The sequence below is a fragment of the Linepithema humile genome, chromosome 4 (genome assembly GCF_040581485.1).
Source record: "Linepithema humile isolate Giens D197 chromosome 4, Lhum_UNIL_v1.0, whole genome shotgun sequence".
Taxonomy (NCBI): domain Eukaryota; kingdom Metazoa; phylum Arthropoda; class Insecta; order Hymenoptera; family Formicidae; genus Linepithema; species Linepithema humile.
In genome coordinates this window covers 3,242,825-3,258,064 of record NC_090131.1, presented here as the reverse complement: position 1 = coordinate 3,258,064, position 15,240 = coordinate 3,242,825, and the positions used below count along the sequence as shown (strand labels likewise).

The window sequence follows — 15,240 nt, the reverse complement described above, 5'->3', positions numbered from 1 at the left end:
ATACACACATTGGTCTGAAGAAATTGTGTGTTGTGCTTCTCATTGCGTTATGTATATTTATAACTCAAGGGCGCTCTCAACTTCACTATAATTTGAGGAATACTTACTATACTGCAGTAATTCTAAGAAAAATTGAACATAACTCTAATAATTTAAAGTGTGAGAATGTTAAAATTGATATATTATATCAATATATTATATAATTGATGTGCTATGTAATTATTAAGAATATTGCTGCATCTTTTAATTGTAGTAAATATATTAAAAATATATTAAATAAATATATATAAATATAAAATAATATATATATATAAAAGTGAATATATTAAAAGCAAATTGTTAACTAATTGAATAATAACATAATTTTTTTGCAATCTGTCAACAATAATTATAACTTTGAGTTCTTTTAGAAGTTAAAAAAATATGTTAACTAATTGAATAATAACATAATTTTTTTGCAATCTGTCAACAATAATTATAACTTTGAGTTCTTTTAGAAGTTAAAAAAATAATTATTTAATCGCCTACGGTAGTTATTTGTAAACTATCAAGAATTGTTGTAGGTCAGTTTCAGGATCTATAATGACACCGTTCGAAGTGCGTTATAAGTGCGCTCTTCACAATAAAAAATGTACGACATTGCTATGATTTCCGCGACTGTCAAGGACAGTGTATCGCTGCGATCTTACAGTTGATCATGTTGCGTCATCAATAATTGCGCGCACGTCGAGAGATCTAAGTAGCTGCGTCTTTACATATACCGTGTCGATCATTTCATTTCCAGCGGTTTGCTGCTGGAAGAAGCCATTATGATCCGACAGGCGACGTCAAGTTATCCACTTATGTAGAAATACTATCTTTTTGTAAATTACCCAGTATCGGTCGGCCGCTTACGAAGCCTGTCAATGCTCGCTGGCAAAGAGTACTCGGTATTTCGTCATCCTCGCACAGATTAGATATGGACGTAGTCATGTGAGACGCATATAAGCCAATTGCAAGATGTGATCTTGTGTCTAAACAATCCAGACGCCTTTAGTGCTGCTATGATATATTGTGAATAGCACACGTGGCGCAGCCACGAACAATGCCAGATATGTCATCAGCTGTTTACAGCTATATTTTCATGTTAAGACATATATAAATTCATTTGAAATATAATGAATCATGTCAAGCGTGGGACTTTGAACGAGCGAGTTCAAATATTTCTAAATCGTTGATAAAGTTTATCAGAGCAGCAATACTCGCTACAATGCTACCTTTTCACACAATATAAATATAAATTTTATCGACTGTATTGAAGTAGCGCGTTTGTAGAAATATTTTTCAATGGATAAAATAAATATGTACTATATATAAATTATTTTGGAAAATATTTTGCAAAGTATATAATTGTATAAATGAGATATTCGATATTCAAAAAGTAAGGTGATATTTATTAAATGACTGGCACAAAAAAATGCATAAAAATATATACCTTCGCACTTCTCTTTATTGTTAATTGAAACTATTATACAGGTATATGTGACAATGTGTGTGTGCCGAATAAAATTAGTACACTTAGTAACAAGAATGAAAAAAAATAAAACTTCCGTGCATATCGGCGGACATAATTTATGTACAGTAGAAAAAAAATGTGCAATGTGTGTCGCAAGCATGCATGATTTCTTTTGATACACGATCTTGTAATTGACGGTCGACGACCTGTAATTCGCATATGAAGTCTAGTCATTTATAATGTGCAATTACTTAATAAAACTGTTAAACGACACACAAAGTATGATATAATTAGCGATGCAAGAACACTCAACAATAACTTAGATTAGAGCTCGGTAAATAAAATCGCTTACAGGGGTGGTTCAAGAGCCGTGGCCCTAATATAATAATTCCGCTCTTCATCGCCGCTGTATATATACTCGATATTACATTGTATTTCTTATTTACGCGTCTGTTTTTTAACGAGCTTTGAAGACCTATACCTTCAAAGCAGATTCGCACTGAGTTAAGACTGTGCTCTTTATTCACGAACGCAACGTATTGCTATTTCTCTCTATAGCGACTCGTTTCGCGGCTGTTCGCACGAGCTTTATGAATAGTTATAATCGATTATGAGCTCGCACGAATAGCTATCTTGCTTGAGTACACACATGTGCTTCCCACGTGTTCGCTCGGCTACTTCTCGTTGGTTGGCTGACAGAAGCGTTTTCTCGCCCACCACACAGCGGCTAGAGCAGCCGCTAAAAACCCTATACCGGCGACGATTCCCATGGAAATCGCTCTGTTGCGACGGTAAGCGGGCACTTCCAAACGGACTCGATCACTGATCGCGATGTCGTCGATAACAGACATCGCCGCCACTTCGAAAGTGTAAAAACTTTCCTCCTCCAAAGTTTTCACTGGAGTAATCATTACAAAATTTTAAGTAAATTTTAGTAAAACTAAATTATTGATTGATAATTATTTCATGAGAAATTACGCACCTAGATAATAAGTGTCTGTGGTTTCTGCTCTTCCGTATAAATATTCAGATGGTCCTCTAAACCATCTCACACTATAAAGTCTAACTTGATTCTTGCCGTACTCGGGTGGCTCCCAAGTGACTAAGTATCCCTCAACTGTGGCTTGAACTCTTACGTTTAGCGGTGGTCCCATGCTCTCTTCTACAATAGATTTGTATATATTTTAGCTCCAAAATATTATTTGATCGACATTATGTTAAAATTTATCTTCAAGCTTCTACCTTACCGTGCGAACTGCGATATTCTGACGGTGAGTTGTCATCCATAGAACCTGGAAATGAAAATAAATTGTTAGTTTATATAACTTGCTTTACACTACAGTTAAAATAATGATTACTTAGTCGTACTTGGTTGAGTAAATACCCGAACTGCTTTGCTAAACATCCCGTCACCGTGCTTGTCTTGGCTTAATACCATGAACTCATATTCTCGTCCCGGATTAAGATTGTTTACCGTCGCCTCTGTAATCTTCCTCGAGACAATCTTCATGGTTCTCCATTCTGACGTGTCCGTAGGTCTGTACCTGCGCGTAAAACGTTATTTTAGATCAAGCAAGATCTTTTTTACCAAGCAATGTTTTAGAATTTAACATTTTATTGCTAATTAAGTGCTAATAAATGCTAATAAGCGCTAATAAGTTTTATCATATTAGTTTACCATACTGAGTATTCCATTTTCGGCCTTACGTATCCGGGTATCCAAGTGAGAGTGACGGCATTTTTGCTACTGTTGGCGCTTAGATTGTACGGCGCTCTGGGTGGGACATTCAGTACCATTAATTCAGCATCCGCGACAACTGTCGCTGCTTCGTTGCTGGCTGCGCATTGATACAGTCCTCGATCGTGCTCTTGAATCCTTTCTATTGTGAGGTTACCCCCGGTTACAATAATTCTGTCAAGTGACAGAGGCGATCCATCCTTTTGTCGAAAAGAATTGTTATCACATATCAAATTTATTACGCAATTGATCTATTTAACAATCAGGACAACGCACTTTGTACCATACGATAGTAGGTCGATGCGCATCATCGCCGTCTCTGGCGTCGCAAGGAATCTCCAGGCTCTCGCCCAACTTTCGCATATACAAATGTTGCGGCGTTATCGTGAACACCGGCGGTCTTTGTACTATCTGCAAGAATTCAATCATGCAAGCGTTGATAAATATTAAGCAATTTATATTAATTTCGTTTATTAGATAAGAGGAAAAATCTGTTTGGCTGCGTTCTAGAAACCATGCGAGGATTCACAATTAGAGAATAAAAGAGCGTTTAACATTCGCCGCTAACTGGTCAATGATCTTAATGCTGATGTTATCGCAGTTGATTAATTTCTTTTTTTATACAATCCGTATTGTGACATCTCGAGCAACGATGATGGATACTCACTACAGAGATCGAAGGGCTAGGTCCTTCGGTGCCCAGCTCGTTGTACGGAGTGCAACTGTAGCTTCCCGAATGCGTCTCGTCCACTTTGCTGAAGTAGAGAGATCCGTTTCGTCTGTAGAAGACACCCTGCACGTTGTAGGGATCGAAGAGAAATCCGTCTTTCTCCCAGCGAAGATTCGTCAGGGGTGGATTCGCCCTAAAATGGCAGTCCAAGAGGGCTGGTTTGCCGTACGGAAGATAGACCTCCCGGGGTGCGTAAATCACTTTCGCCTTATCTGCGAGTGAAGAAGTTTATATTAATAAATTATTAACAACAAGCTACAGAGCCCAAGCTGGATTTTCGTGCTTAATTTATTAATATATTATAACAAATGTTTAGGTCAATCTAGACGTTTCGACCATCTGGTTGTGGTCATCTTCAGTAGTTAGTTATTATAAAATTCGGAACATATTAATAAACAATCGTTACTTATAAAACTAATTCGGATATTACAATCTTCTTATATTCGTTACATTTAAAAATTGTTTAGAAGGACAACACATCTTGAAAGTCATGCCTCTTCTAATAACACCAATCTTAAGATCATCAGGAAGGAAATCATGTTTTACATTAAACATACACGATGTCCTTTTTAAGATTTGAATTGTGGTTGATTGCAATTATTCTAAAACCAGCATGAACCAATGTCTACTTTTATCTTTATATTACTTGTTATTTATTAAAATTACTAAAAATATTCTTACCTCAATGCATAGCAGTACCGTCATGTTGTGTTTTCGTGTAAACTTTCTTATTTTAAAAAAACTAAGAACCAAAACTATTCGGTGTAACGAGTCAGTTTGCTAAAAATGATATTGGAGGTCCGTGTCGTTTGAGTGGACATGGCAAACTAGTTGAATATAATAGAGGATATATTAGAGAACTCGTATGTGAAGGAGATTCGTGGTGGGAGAGTGAGTGATCTTTAAGCAGTAAACAAATTGAGAACTGGCAAATACAAGTTTGGCAGTAACTCAGTATCGTTCTGCTTATTGAGACTCGTTTTTTGCCGTTTTATGTGCAACATCTCGGAAATAAGCCTTTTGCTATAAGACATTTCCTTGTCTAATATTTCTACATTCTCCCAATCCATTTCATGGTTTTTTTCTAATCTATGACAAGAAATGACAGAAGGGGATCCCGTTCTTTTATTTATATCCGACTTGTGTTCTTTAATTCTAGTTTTCAAATTGTTTTCCGATATTAGTTTAACGTTTAGGAAATTGATATGATTATTTATTCCTTTTTCCAATGTGAATTGTAATCTGCTATGCATTGAGTTGAATGTCTCCAAAACTTCGTCTAAATGATTTTCTGGAGCCGTAAATAGTATGTCGTCAACATACCTAAAATAAAACGGTAATTTGTAAGGTAGACGTTCGATTGCTGAATTTTCCAAATCTTGTAACACAAGTTTATATTAGTTTATAAATGTGAAAAAGTTTATTAGTCATAAATGTGAATTTTATAGCATGGCGCGACAGGTAATTGCTATAATGCTCACATTGTACATTGAGAAAGGCTGAAGCGCTTTGTTGGTCTCCGTTGTCCCCGGTCACCACGCAGGTGTATTCCCCAAGGTCGCCCATAGCAGCTGAATTTATCGTCAACGTTCCATCGCTGCCGGTGGACGCTCTTCTTCTAAGATCCTGTTGCGATAATAAATTTGGCACTAAATCGTTTAAGTGTCGAGAGCACATAAAATATATCGAGTAAATTTTTCACCTGTATTTCGGGTATCGATACTCCTTCGCGAAACCAGTTTATAATTGTCCCTTCGCCCTTAGCGACGCAGTCAAAAGTGATCGTATCGCCCTCCATGGCAGTCTTATTGACAGGTGGTACTGTTAGCAGAGTATCACCTGGAACAGTCGTCGCAATCGGCGACACACCTAGGTTGAACGATTTAACGAGTCTGCCCAGGTTCAGGTTAGTAAGCAGCAGCGGGGTTACAGTGTTTCTTTGTTCGTATTAATTATCCCCGATTGTTCCGTATTAGCGGGATTAACGGCGCGTGATAGACAATTAGTTATTTGCATTTTCAATTTAGTAAATCGGCATACGCGTTAATAAAACAAATCCATTAGCGTCAGTTAATGGCGCGCCATCACCGTAAGCTGCATAAATGCATGGTAGCTGGACTCGTTATAAACTACTATTCGGGAACGAAAATTTTTAAGATCATGTGAGAATTACGTAACGTAATGTTTGATTTAGGGCACAACCTTGAATTTACTTGAGCATGGGAATAACTGCTTTCCGCAGTATGTCATGATAAATAAGCTGTTATTCGAGTATACGAGTGACTCAGTCTTCTCTCGTACCATGTAATGGAATTTAAACTACAAAAACGGGAATTCTGTCTGACAAGTTAACTACTGACTCACGACGTGAGATCTCTTCTAACTAATACAATCGATAAATTGAAAATTTGGGGGGGGGGGGGGCGCATAAACAGCTTTCATTAATTTCTGAAATTAATTTTTTAATCGATGAAGATTCTCATAAACTATTTGTCCACGAAGAAACACCATGCAACCATAGTTTGCAATATTTTATTATTCTATTCTATTCTATTTTGTTTAATATTCTATTAAAAATAATTTATAACATTATTTTATCGGAATATCAGTGCGTGTAATAAACGCAACGAGTGCATCAAATGAGAAAGAGGAAACGCCGAGTGACCCCTTAATCAAGATCGGCTTTTTTTCTTGTCTTCTGAGCTTTAAAGGGGCCAAGAATGTCGAAGGTGCGATTAAGTTTGAAGACTCACATCCTACTTGCGAAAAAATTAGGACACAAATTTCACAGTTATAAGCTCGGTTAACTCGCACGTCGGACTGACCTAATTAACGATCAGCCTTTGTTAGTCGGCATCAAACTCTGTGTTAACACATTATACTTTATTGCATCCTTGTGGTAGCATCGGCAGGTATCCTCGTACCTACATGCTAACGGGTGCACTTGTGTACCCGAAAGAAAATTATATAATAATTAGTTGATGAATGCATTAGCAGATTTCTGTTATTTATGTACAGTCTGTCAAACAAGAGCGTCGTCTGCATATCTGAAAGAAAAATTATTATTTTTCAAAAATTGATAGATTAATTTAAAGTGTACTAAAAACACTATTACGCATTTACTTAGTAAGTCGTCCAGTCTCCATTATTATCGAGAATTCGCTGGCATCGTCTTGGCATACTTTCTGTAAGATTTTCTGCATATTGTTGGGGTAATGACCGCCAAATAATTAGGATATGGCGACACAATTGTTTTAACGTGAACACACGCTTTCCTTGAAGCTTTTTCTTAATAATGGCCCACACATTTTCAATTGGATTCGCATCAGGCGACTGCGCAGGCCAATCCAAAGTCTGAATACCATTTTCGGCTTTCCATGCAGTACACAACCTACTGCGATGTTTCAGATCATTATCCTCTTGTAGTATCCACGATTCATTATCTGATCCAAACCATTTCTCAGCAGACTTTAATAATGCTCGCCGATAGATTTCGAGCATCTTTTCAGCATTTAGATTATAAGTAAATAAGTGTAAAGAACCAAAACCGTAGAAACTGAAGCATCCCCAAACGTGAACCTTAATTGGATGTTTAACAGTGCGCTGTAAAGGCGATTTTCCCGGAAAAGACCATGCGTGTTTGGCAGGAACCCATGTGTAAAAAGACGCTTCGTCAGTAAAAATTATATTGGTCCAATCACGATTTAAATTTTGCGTAGCCCATAAACGTCGCTTTTCGACATGCTCTGGTTTGAGGAAAGGTTTCAGTATCGTGCTACGCCAAGAGATGTTCGCCTCATGTAATCGGTTTTTTAGAGTCATTATACTTATGTTTACTTTCTTTTTGGCCAATAACTTTTGTCCTTGTCGCAATGTCAACAGAGGATTTTGCTGAAATAATTCTAAAATGACTTTATCTTCTTTTTTTGACGTCCCTCGCGTTTTTCCTCTCTCGGGCAAATCGTCAACATTTTTTAATTCTTTGTATCGTATTACCCACTTCCGTACAAAGTCTTCTGACTTATGCATATATTTTGCAGCAGCTTTATAAGTCATTTTAGGTCCTTTACTGTGAGTACACAAGAACACTGCCTCAAAACGTTTAACATACGACGCACTCATTTTATAAATCACGTATTCTTATCACAATGGAAAATAATACTGGCGTTTTTATAATAAAGCGTAGTAGTCTTCCCCCTTCCTTAACGAATACCATAATAGTGGAGCCCTCTAGCAATTTTTTCTTAAAATAATCTAGCCGACGCTCTTGTTTGACAGACTGTATATCCGTTCACCCTGTTACAATTTTCGTCGCATGCAAATATCATTGTAAATGATAGGCTTACCATCAATGGCGAGGTGGAACCACGTGCCATTGTTTCTAGAATTCGGCGTTCTATTGGGGAAGATCACCCTACATTCATACCAGCCCTGATCGCTTTCGCGAATATTCGTGAGGTTTATACTACCCTGACCGTATCCACGATGGCCGGCATCGTCCAGCAAATGTATGCGACTCTTGTAGCGGTTGTCCACTGTCGCCTGTCCGTCGTACCAAGAGAATACCGTGCGACCCTGAAGCATTAATGTTAGTGAAACTATTTATATTAAGATCTTAACGATTAAGATGTATGTTTTTAGTAAATTGGAATGAACTCTATAAGGTTTTGCATTCGCTAAAATATATTAAAATGATTTTATAAAACGATTTTAATACTTTTTCGCGCTTCAGTTTAGCTTCTTCTCCAGAAATATTTCATTATCCGACAGAATTTTTGTACGCGATCGTAGGCGAACCTACGTCTTCGGAGAATTACACCGCGTAACTTGATAGCAGTATTTTGCAGCGATGGCCGTTAATTGGCTCATCCTTTCGCGGAATGCAAGACTCATATGAGTCAACGGAAAAAGTTAATGTTAAATTTGTTTTATTAATGCATGGTACCGCGTTAATAAAGCGTAATACAGCGCAATGATCAAAGATTCGCCATGTCATTCACGATGTCTCGATTCGTATGCCGGTTGGCACTTCTCGTATTGTACGACGGGTCCAGAATCCTCGAAACAAGGATATGTACGTCTGCTGGCAGGGGCGAAAATGGCGCTAATCGCTTTTAATCATCTGACAATGCATTAACAGTGACCTACTGGATGGACCCCTCATGTCGCAGACTGAACGTGACTAAATATAATGCAGCCTTGCGTCCCGTACTCCAATTACCACGACGGACAGACAAAGAGGGAAGGAGCACCTGTTTTGCATACGCATCAGGGACCAATCAGGTTAAGTTCCACTTGATTCTATGCGGTAACCACGTGCAATCCGTTTCCGTCGTACGGCAATCCAATGTGACATCCGCAAAGACTTGCACTCGGGCAAATTCATTGCTTAGCCATTTTACCAGCCATATTGCGAGAATCGGGTGTCTCTCTTGCCGATGAGAGTCTTTTGTGAGATCGCGTATACTGTTAAATATCTATTTATTGATTTCCTTTAATTGGTGAAAATAATTCTTTTTTACCGATATGACGATACCATGAAAATAACTTGCTATCGTTTTATCGTGACGCTCAATGTTGTCGGGTTCCCTCTTGCGCGTATTATATATCTATTTGAAATCCATATCTAGATAGATTATCATGTCAACAGAATCAGATATATTCTAAGAAATCGAATAACCTGCCCTACCTTGATTTTTTTTCCTTCTCGTCACTGTCAGAAAACGGATGAGTGTGTAAATCAACTGATTAACAATCTTCACGTTCTTTAATATTCAATCAGTCCATTGCCACATAACGTGCGGTATATTAAGTATACGTAGATTGTACGAGTAAATTACTTTTTTTTATCAATCTACGCAATTCGCGCATTTTGTAAAACAAGATTGTTATTTGCATCAGTTACATTTTTTATAGTCTTTTAAGAAGAATTTAGTTTTTTATGTATTATTTTATTACAATAATTTTAGATGACTAAGAGATATGTATTACGTTTTTTCAAGCAATCTATTATTTGCACTGCAGAAATTAATATTTTGCAATTTGCGCATTTTATAAAACAAGATTGTTGTTTTTTATCTGCATTAATTACATTTTTTATAGTCTTTTAAGAAGAATTTAGTTTTTTATGTATTATTTTATTACAATAATTTTAGATGACCAAGAGATATGTATTACGTTTTTCCGAGCAATCTATTATTTGCACTGCAGAAATTAATATTACATTAAATATCGCGTGTCTACATTGAAGTTTTTACAATTACTTACAATCAGTAAATATCCGCATAATTAATACGTGCATTTGATTCAAGGTAAAATCGTCATACGTGGAATATTAATTCGATTACGCAATGTATAGCGTGATTGAATACTACTTTCCATTAGTACACGTATTGCGTATTTTTCAATGACATTTATCTTACGAATGCGAATATATCGTTTTGATTAAATTATATAGCAATTAGTGAACTCGATAATAACGATGTTTCGCCAACAACATAAAAGTAACATGATGAGGATTTTATGATGATCAAAATATTTTGGTGGTTCAACTGCACGTTATCGGCATAAGATTACGAGCTTATACTTACGTCGCGATTCCATTGAAGAATGTACGGAATCGGCGTCTCGTGCGGAAAATCGAGATCGCAATTGAACACCGCGTACTCTCCCACCCCGGCCGTAAGGTAATTCGGTTCCTTGTCCTCCTCTAGGATCAAGCTATAGCTGCAGGCTGAAAACCGGCGATTTAAATGTTTTATTTCGCATATCTTGCGATGAATTTTTATTTATCTACCGACGGCGAAACATTGTAGATAAATGTCTGCGCGAGAAGACGTCGCGTGTAAAGTGATATTACACATTGGGACTAATTTCCGGAGATTGCGTAATTTTCCGCCGGATTATGCGTGACGATCGAGCGCGTTAAAACGATACGTTGTTGCTATCTGTCCCCTAGTATAAACAGGATTCTGCGCCCAAGAAATAAGTGAGTCGAATATGTGAAAAACAGACAACATCGAAGAAAATAATTTGTAGACAGAATTAATTGTTTTTTTAAAAGAATATTATGTTTATGGTTACTTATATATATTATTTTTTTCGTTGTGTTTGCAAGTTTTAATGTTGCGGAGGTTGAGTAAAATTATTGCAACTACTTAAGTGAAATGAAATACTCGTGCAATTCTCGATAATCGAATTTCATTTGTTTGTGTCTCATATTAAACAATCAGCGAATCGTGCCATAGTCATTATAGTCTGAAATGCTGAGTTTATGTTTCTTGATACAACACTCTTTGCTCGTAAAATAACATGCAATTGCTTTCTTTTTTTATTTTTCTGTGTCACTCGGACAAATGCGAGGGTTGATTTTTAACTAGATGTTGCGAGTGGACTTTTGGTTCCAAAATTCCTCACCTTCGTAGCAGAGGAAGACTGCCAGTAGCTTATAGAACTTCGCGGCGCGGTTCATCCTTGCGTTTCAATCCTAATTTCACGTTTTCACTTTATTTAAGTTGTTTCAACGCAATCGGTTCGTTGCGCTGATAGAAACGGCGATAGGTCACACTCCGCGACAACGACCGACACATCTGTCATCACCCGCACTCATTGAATATCAGCCACTACCTTTGAGCTCAATTAGCACGCGTCACTCTCACGCCATAGGTGTTCGTTTTGATCATTCTCGATTTTTCTTGCCTTTTCTGAATTAAATCTGAGACGATTTGACCGAGACGGAGGATCTTTCCCGTGAACACTTCCTTCTTCCAGTATCTCTTCGTCTTCGTCTATTTCGATATCCAACGGCCTATTTCGATAGTCGCGCTGACTTTATTACTTGAACATTATCGAATCGAGATCAATCTTCATTATACCCTGATTCAACCCTTCATTCAGAATACCGATGTGACCATCGAGGTCATTGACACCGCAGAACAGTAAGAGGCATAGAAAGTGCAGTAGGTACTTTGCGCTGGAGCGATGCACAATTTGATCTGAGATCAGACTGGTCCACCGTGAAGTAGCTCAGAGGCAACACTAGATCGAGTAATCGTGCTGTGCTCGCTCAATCCAAGCGGATACGAAGAGCCAAGAGTAATGAGTAACCGGGAGGGGGCTGCGAGGGTGGATGGACCGCGGTGATACGCGGGAGGGGGATGAGAGCAAGTATAGCGATTCTACGTTTACGGGCACGGTGTGTACGGGCTCCGGTTTGTGTTGAATGCAAACTTTGGCACACCCATGGCGATACGAATGAATGGCGTTGCACAAAACGTGACCTACCTATTACATGTGATTACTTTGATCCCGTAAAAAAAAATAACACAGCATCATGAAACGCCGAACCCTTTTATTTCCTCGAATGAGTGCATCGCTCGATGTAGAAATAATGCTTTACGTTCTAACATCGTAGATTTTGGGAAATTGAAGGGAAATTGTGACAGCGTGTATACTTTACGCGTTTATTCATTTATGATGACTTATGTGAAAATTGTTTTAAAAAGTAATAGGAATAATTTTAACACTAAATAATTTTCATTTTGGATAAATACACTTTTATGTTATATATTTGTTTTCACATATTCTTAGATCTCTATTATTTTGTAACAATTAATAGAGTGTTTAACGTATAATGCGGTTGTCAACAGTAAATATGATGAATATGACAGACTCACATTGATTTTTGTTCTTTATTATCTTTTATATGCAATCCTGTTGAGACGTGCAAAGGGTCGTGTTCTTACAAATGAGAACGGAAGAATTAACCTGCATTCAATTTATCTTCGGTCGCCGACTCGTGCTCTTTCATCGCTGTTCTTTCTTGGTCAAAGCTGATTCGAGAGAGTTAAGCCCCACGTGTGATGCAAGTAGAGATTAAAAGTTCACTACACCCGATTGCATACACAATTCTTTGATCTCTTTAAACGACACAAGTTTAGATGCAAATTCTGTAAGTTATATTTTTAAATAGTAGTGACATGTTTTATTTAAAATAATAAGTATCTGAAAAGTGTATAAAGACAGATATTCACGCTTAAAAGAGAAATATTAATTTTACATAAATGAATAATACAATATGCGAAGAGTAACTCGCGTAATAAAAAGTAGTTAAACATAAAATAGATGAGAGAGAGAGAGAGAGAGAGAGAGTATGAACTTTTACGACATGTCAAAAGGTCCCTTGAACCCTTTTATTTATACGCCTACATGGCGTAATTGTCATTTGCGGAGCTCTTTTAGCTAAGACAATGATTTCCGTTACGATCTGTTTAACATCCCTACATTCATAAAATCTACGACTCTCCTCGTTGTCGACACATTCTTAACGAGTGTAGAGGAAGTAAGCGATATTTGTTTGCAATTTTTTTTCTTAACTAGATTTTTCATTTTTTTGAATAAAAAGAGATATAAATATACAAAAATTCTAAATTATACGTACATTTTTATTTTTTTTAAATATAAAAATAATTATTTCTAGTATGTATAACAATTATATAAATCATATTAAAGATTTATTTTAATCTTGTAAAATTACATTGCTTCTAATATATGTAACATTTACATAAACCGTAATTTCAACTTATAATATGTAAAATGTTTCGTGCGATAGCGCAGATATATCACAGATAAATAGTGAAATAGATTCCGCACAGAACGTAGAAATCATCGATTTCCGATGAAGCTTCGTGCGCCAAAGTTGCACCACGAAACTGCATCGGAGCAACCGCGCGCGCGTGGGTGACCTCAGATTACGTCACATCCGTCCCTTGCCGCATTAGCAGACTGCCCACAGCCTTGTCACGCTGTTGAGATAATGGATCCATTCGCATGGATCACGATCCAGGATTGGACGTGCTCGGGACACTGGAAATAAATGCGTGCATAATGATACTGACCATATTATTTCATCGTCGATACGGAGAAGGGAACGGCTCGTTCCTGGTTCACCTGTTCTCACTTCGAATTGATCGTCTGTCATTGCAAAAAACCTGTTTCGCAGACTAATGATAGGGATGATTTATTTGCGGTTTGTTATGTCCTCACTTTGCACGATCTTTGTCGGTCACAGGCACATCGTTATCGCTCTTACTAATCGGTCCAACAGCTCAAATTTGCATATAGAAAGAAAGAAAAAAAACACACATTATAAATATACGAAAATACATTTCAGAATTTTTTTTACATAAAAATGTTCACTTTTTTAATTTTTGTTTAGCAAGTAAGTAATTATTTATTTCTTGTGTATAATTATACTTATATATGCTGTAATAATTATTGACGTCGCTCTCAAATTTTCAAAGAAAAATATTTTTCAGAGACTTATATAATAATATAAATTTAAGTAGATTTACGATGCGAGAGAGATACATATATTTTTTACTTTTTGATAAAAGCAAAGTAATCAAATTGCAATTACGCACATGAATACTTTCATAAAAACATATGGTTTCTTGTGTGGAAAACGTAATATTAAATACAAATAATGAAAGAAATAATCTACTTTGAAATACTTTTTCTATTAAAAGAAATTACTTATGAGATTTTATAAAGATTCGGATTGGCATGTGCTTTGTAGAAGAATTATATACAAGCACATTATGAGGCAAGAAAAGTCTTCTTGATAAAGGTCTTTCGCAACGGAGCATTGCTCCAGTTTTTGGCACAATGCCACGACGTATGCCGAAGGAGATAATGGAAATGACAGCAATTTTCAGTAATCAGTGCGCTAGACACTTTGCGCAAATGTTCCTTCTTCTGGCAGTTAGCATCTAGTTACATATAGTTTCTCGAGAAAATTACAGCCTGCGGCGTGATTTTACGATTTTACGTATCAGGCGTTAAAATCTATTCTTAAAACTGCCTCGTACTACTTTATATAGACTTGCTTTCTTTGATAATTATTTCTTATATTACTTGAAAAATGAAAGATTACATACGAATACGATTAATTTCTAATGAATCGTTTCTATATACGATTAATAATTGCCTAGTGACCCGATTTCCTTATTCTGACAATGATCTTATTGCCTTGACCAGTAATTCCACATCTTCTATTATTATCGGGGTGTAGAAATCTTCCAGTTAGGGAAGAACCACGACGCGTGCAACGTTGCTGTGATAATACCTCTAACAACTTAGACATTGATCTAATGATGTCACGCCAAGTAACGTGGTATTTTATTTCGTGAGCCAACAGTTCACTTGAAACATTAAATTATAATGATACATTGCAATATAATTCTTTTTTTTCTATACAGTTATAACAAAGGTTTAATT

The 15,240-nt window shown here is 36.7% G+C and overlaps 1 protein-coding gene and 1 long non-coding RNA gene across 3 annotated transcripts; both read right to left on the bottom strand.

Moving 5' to 3' along the window:
- Positions 1-1,471: 1,471 nt before the first annotated feature.
- Positions 1,472-12,154, bottom strand: bdl (borderless). 2 transcript variants are annotated; one of them, XM_012366938.2, is made up of 12 exons: positions 11,380-12,154; positions 10,554-10,696; positions 8,310-8,538; positions 5,666-5,832; positions 5,445-5,589; positions 3,901-4,175; positions 3,510-3,644; positions 3,174-3,433; positions 2,864-3,039; positions 2,743-2,787; positions 2,478-2,657; positions 1,472-2,393 (listed from the first exon to the last, which is right to left on the bottom strand). In XM_012366938.2, exons 1-12 carry the CDS (start codon positions 11,432-11,434, stop codon positions 2,170-2,172), a joined length of 2,034 nt encoding a protein of 677 aa, XP_012222361.1. In that variant the 5' UTR covers positions 11,435-12,154; the 3' UTR covers positions 1,472-2,169. The 2 variants fall into 2 exon arrangements, with proteins under 2 accessions (XP_012222361.1, XP_012222362.1); XM_012366939.2 differs by having other exon boundaries at positions 5,666-5,802.
- On the bottom strand, positions 4,220-5,425 carry LOC136999796 (uncharacterized). Its single transcript, XR_010890114.1, has 2 exons — positions 4,645-5,425; positions 4,220-4,565 (listed from the first exon to the last, which is right to left on the bottom strand). It is a non-coding gene; the product is annotated as an uncharacterized lncRNA (long non-coding RNA).
- Positions 12,155-15,240: the final 3,086 nt, after the last annotated feature.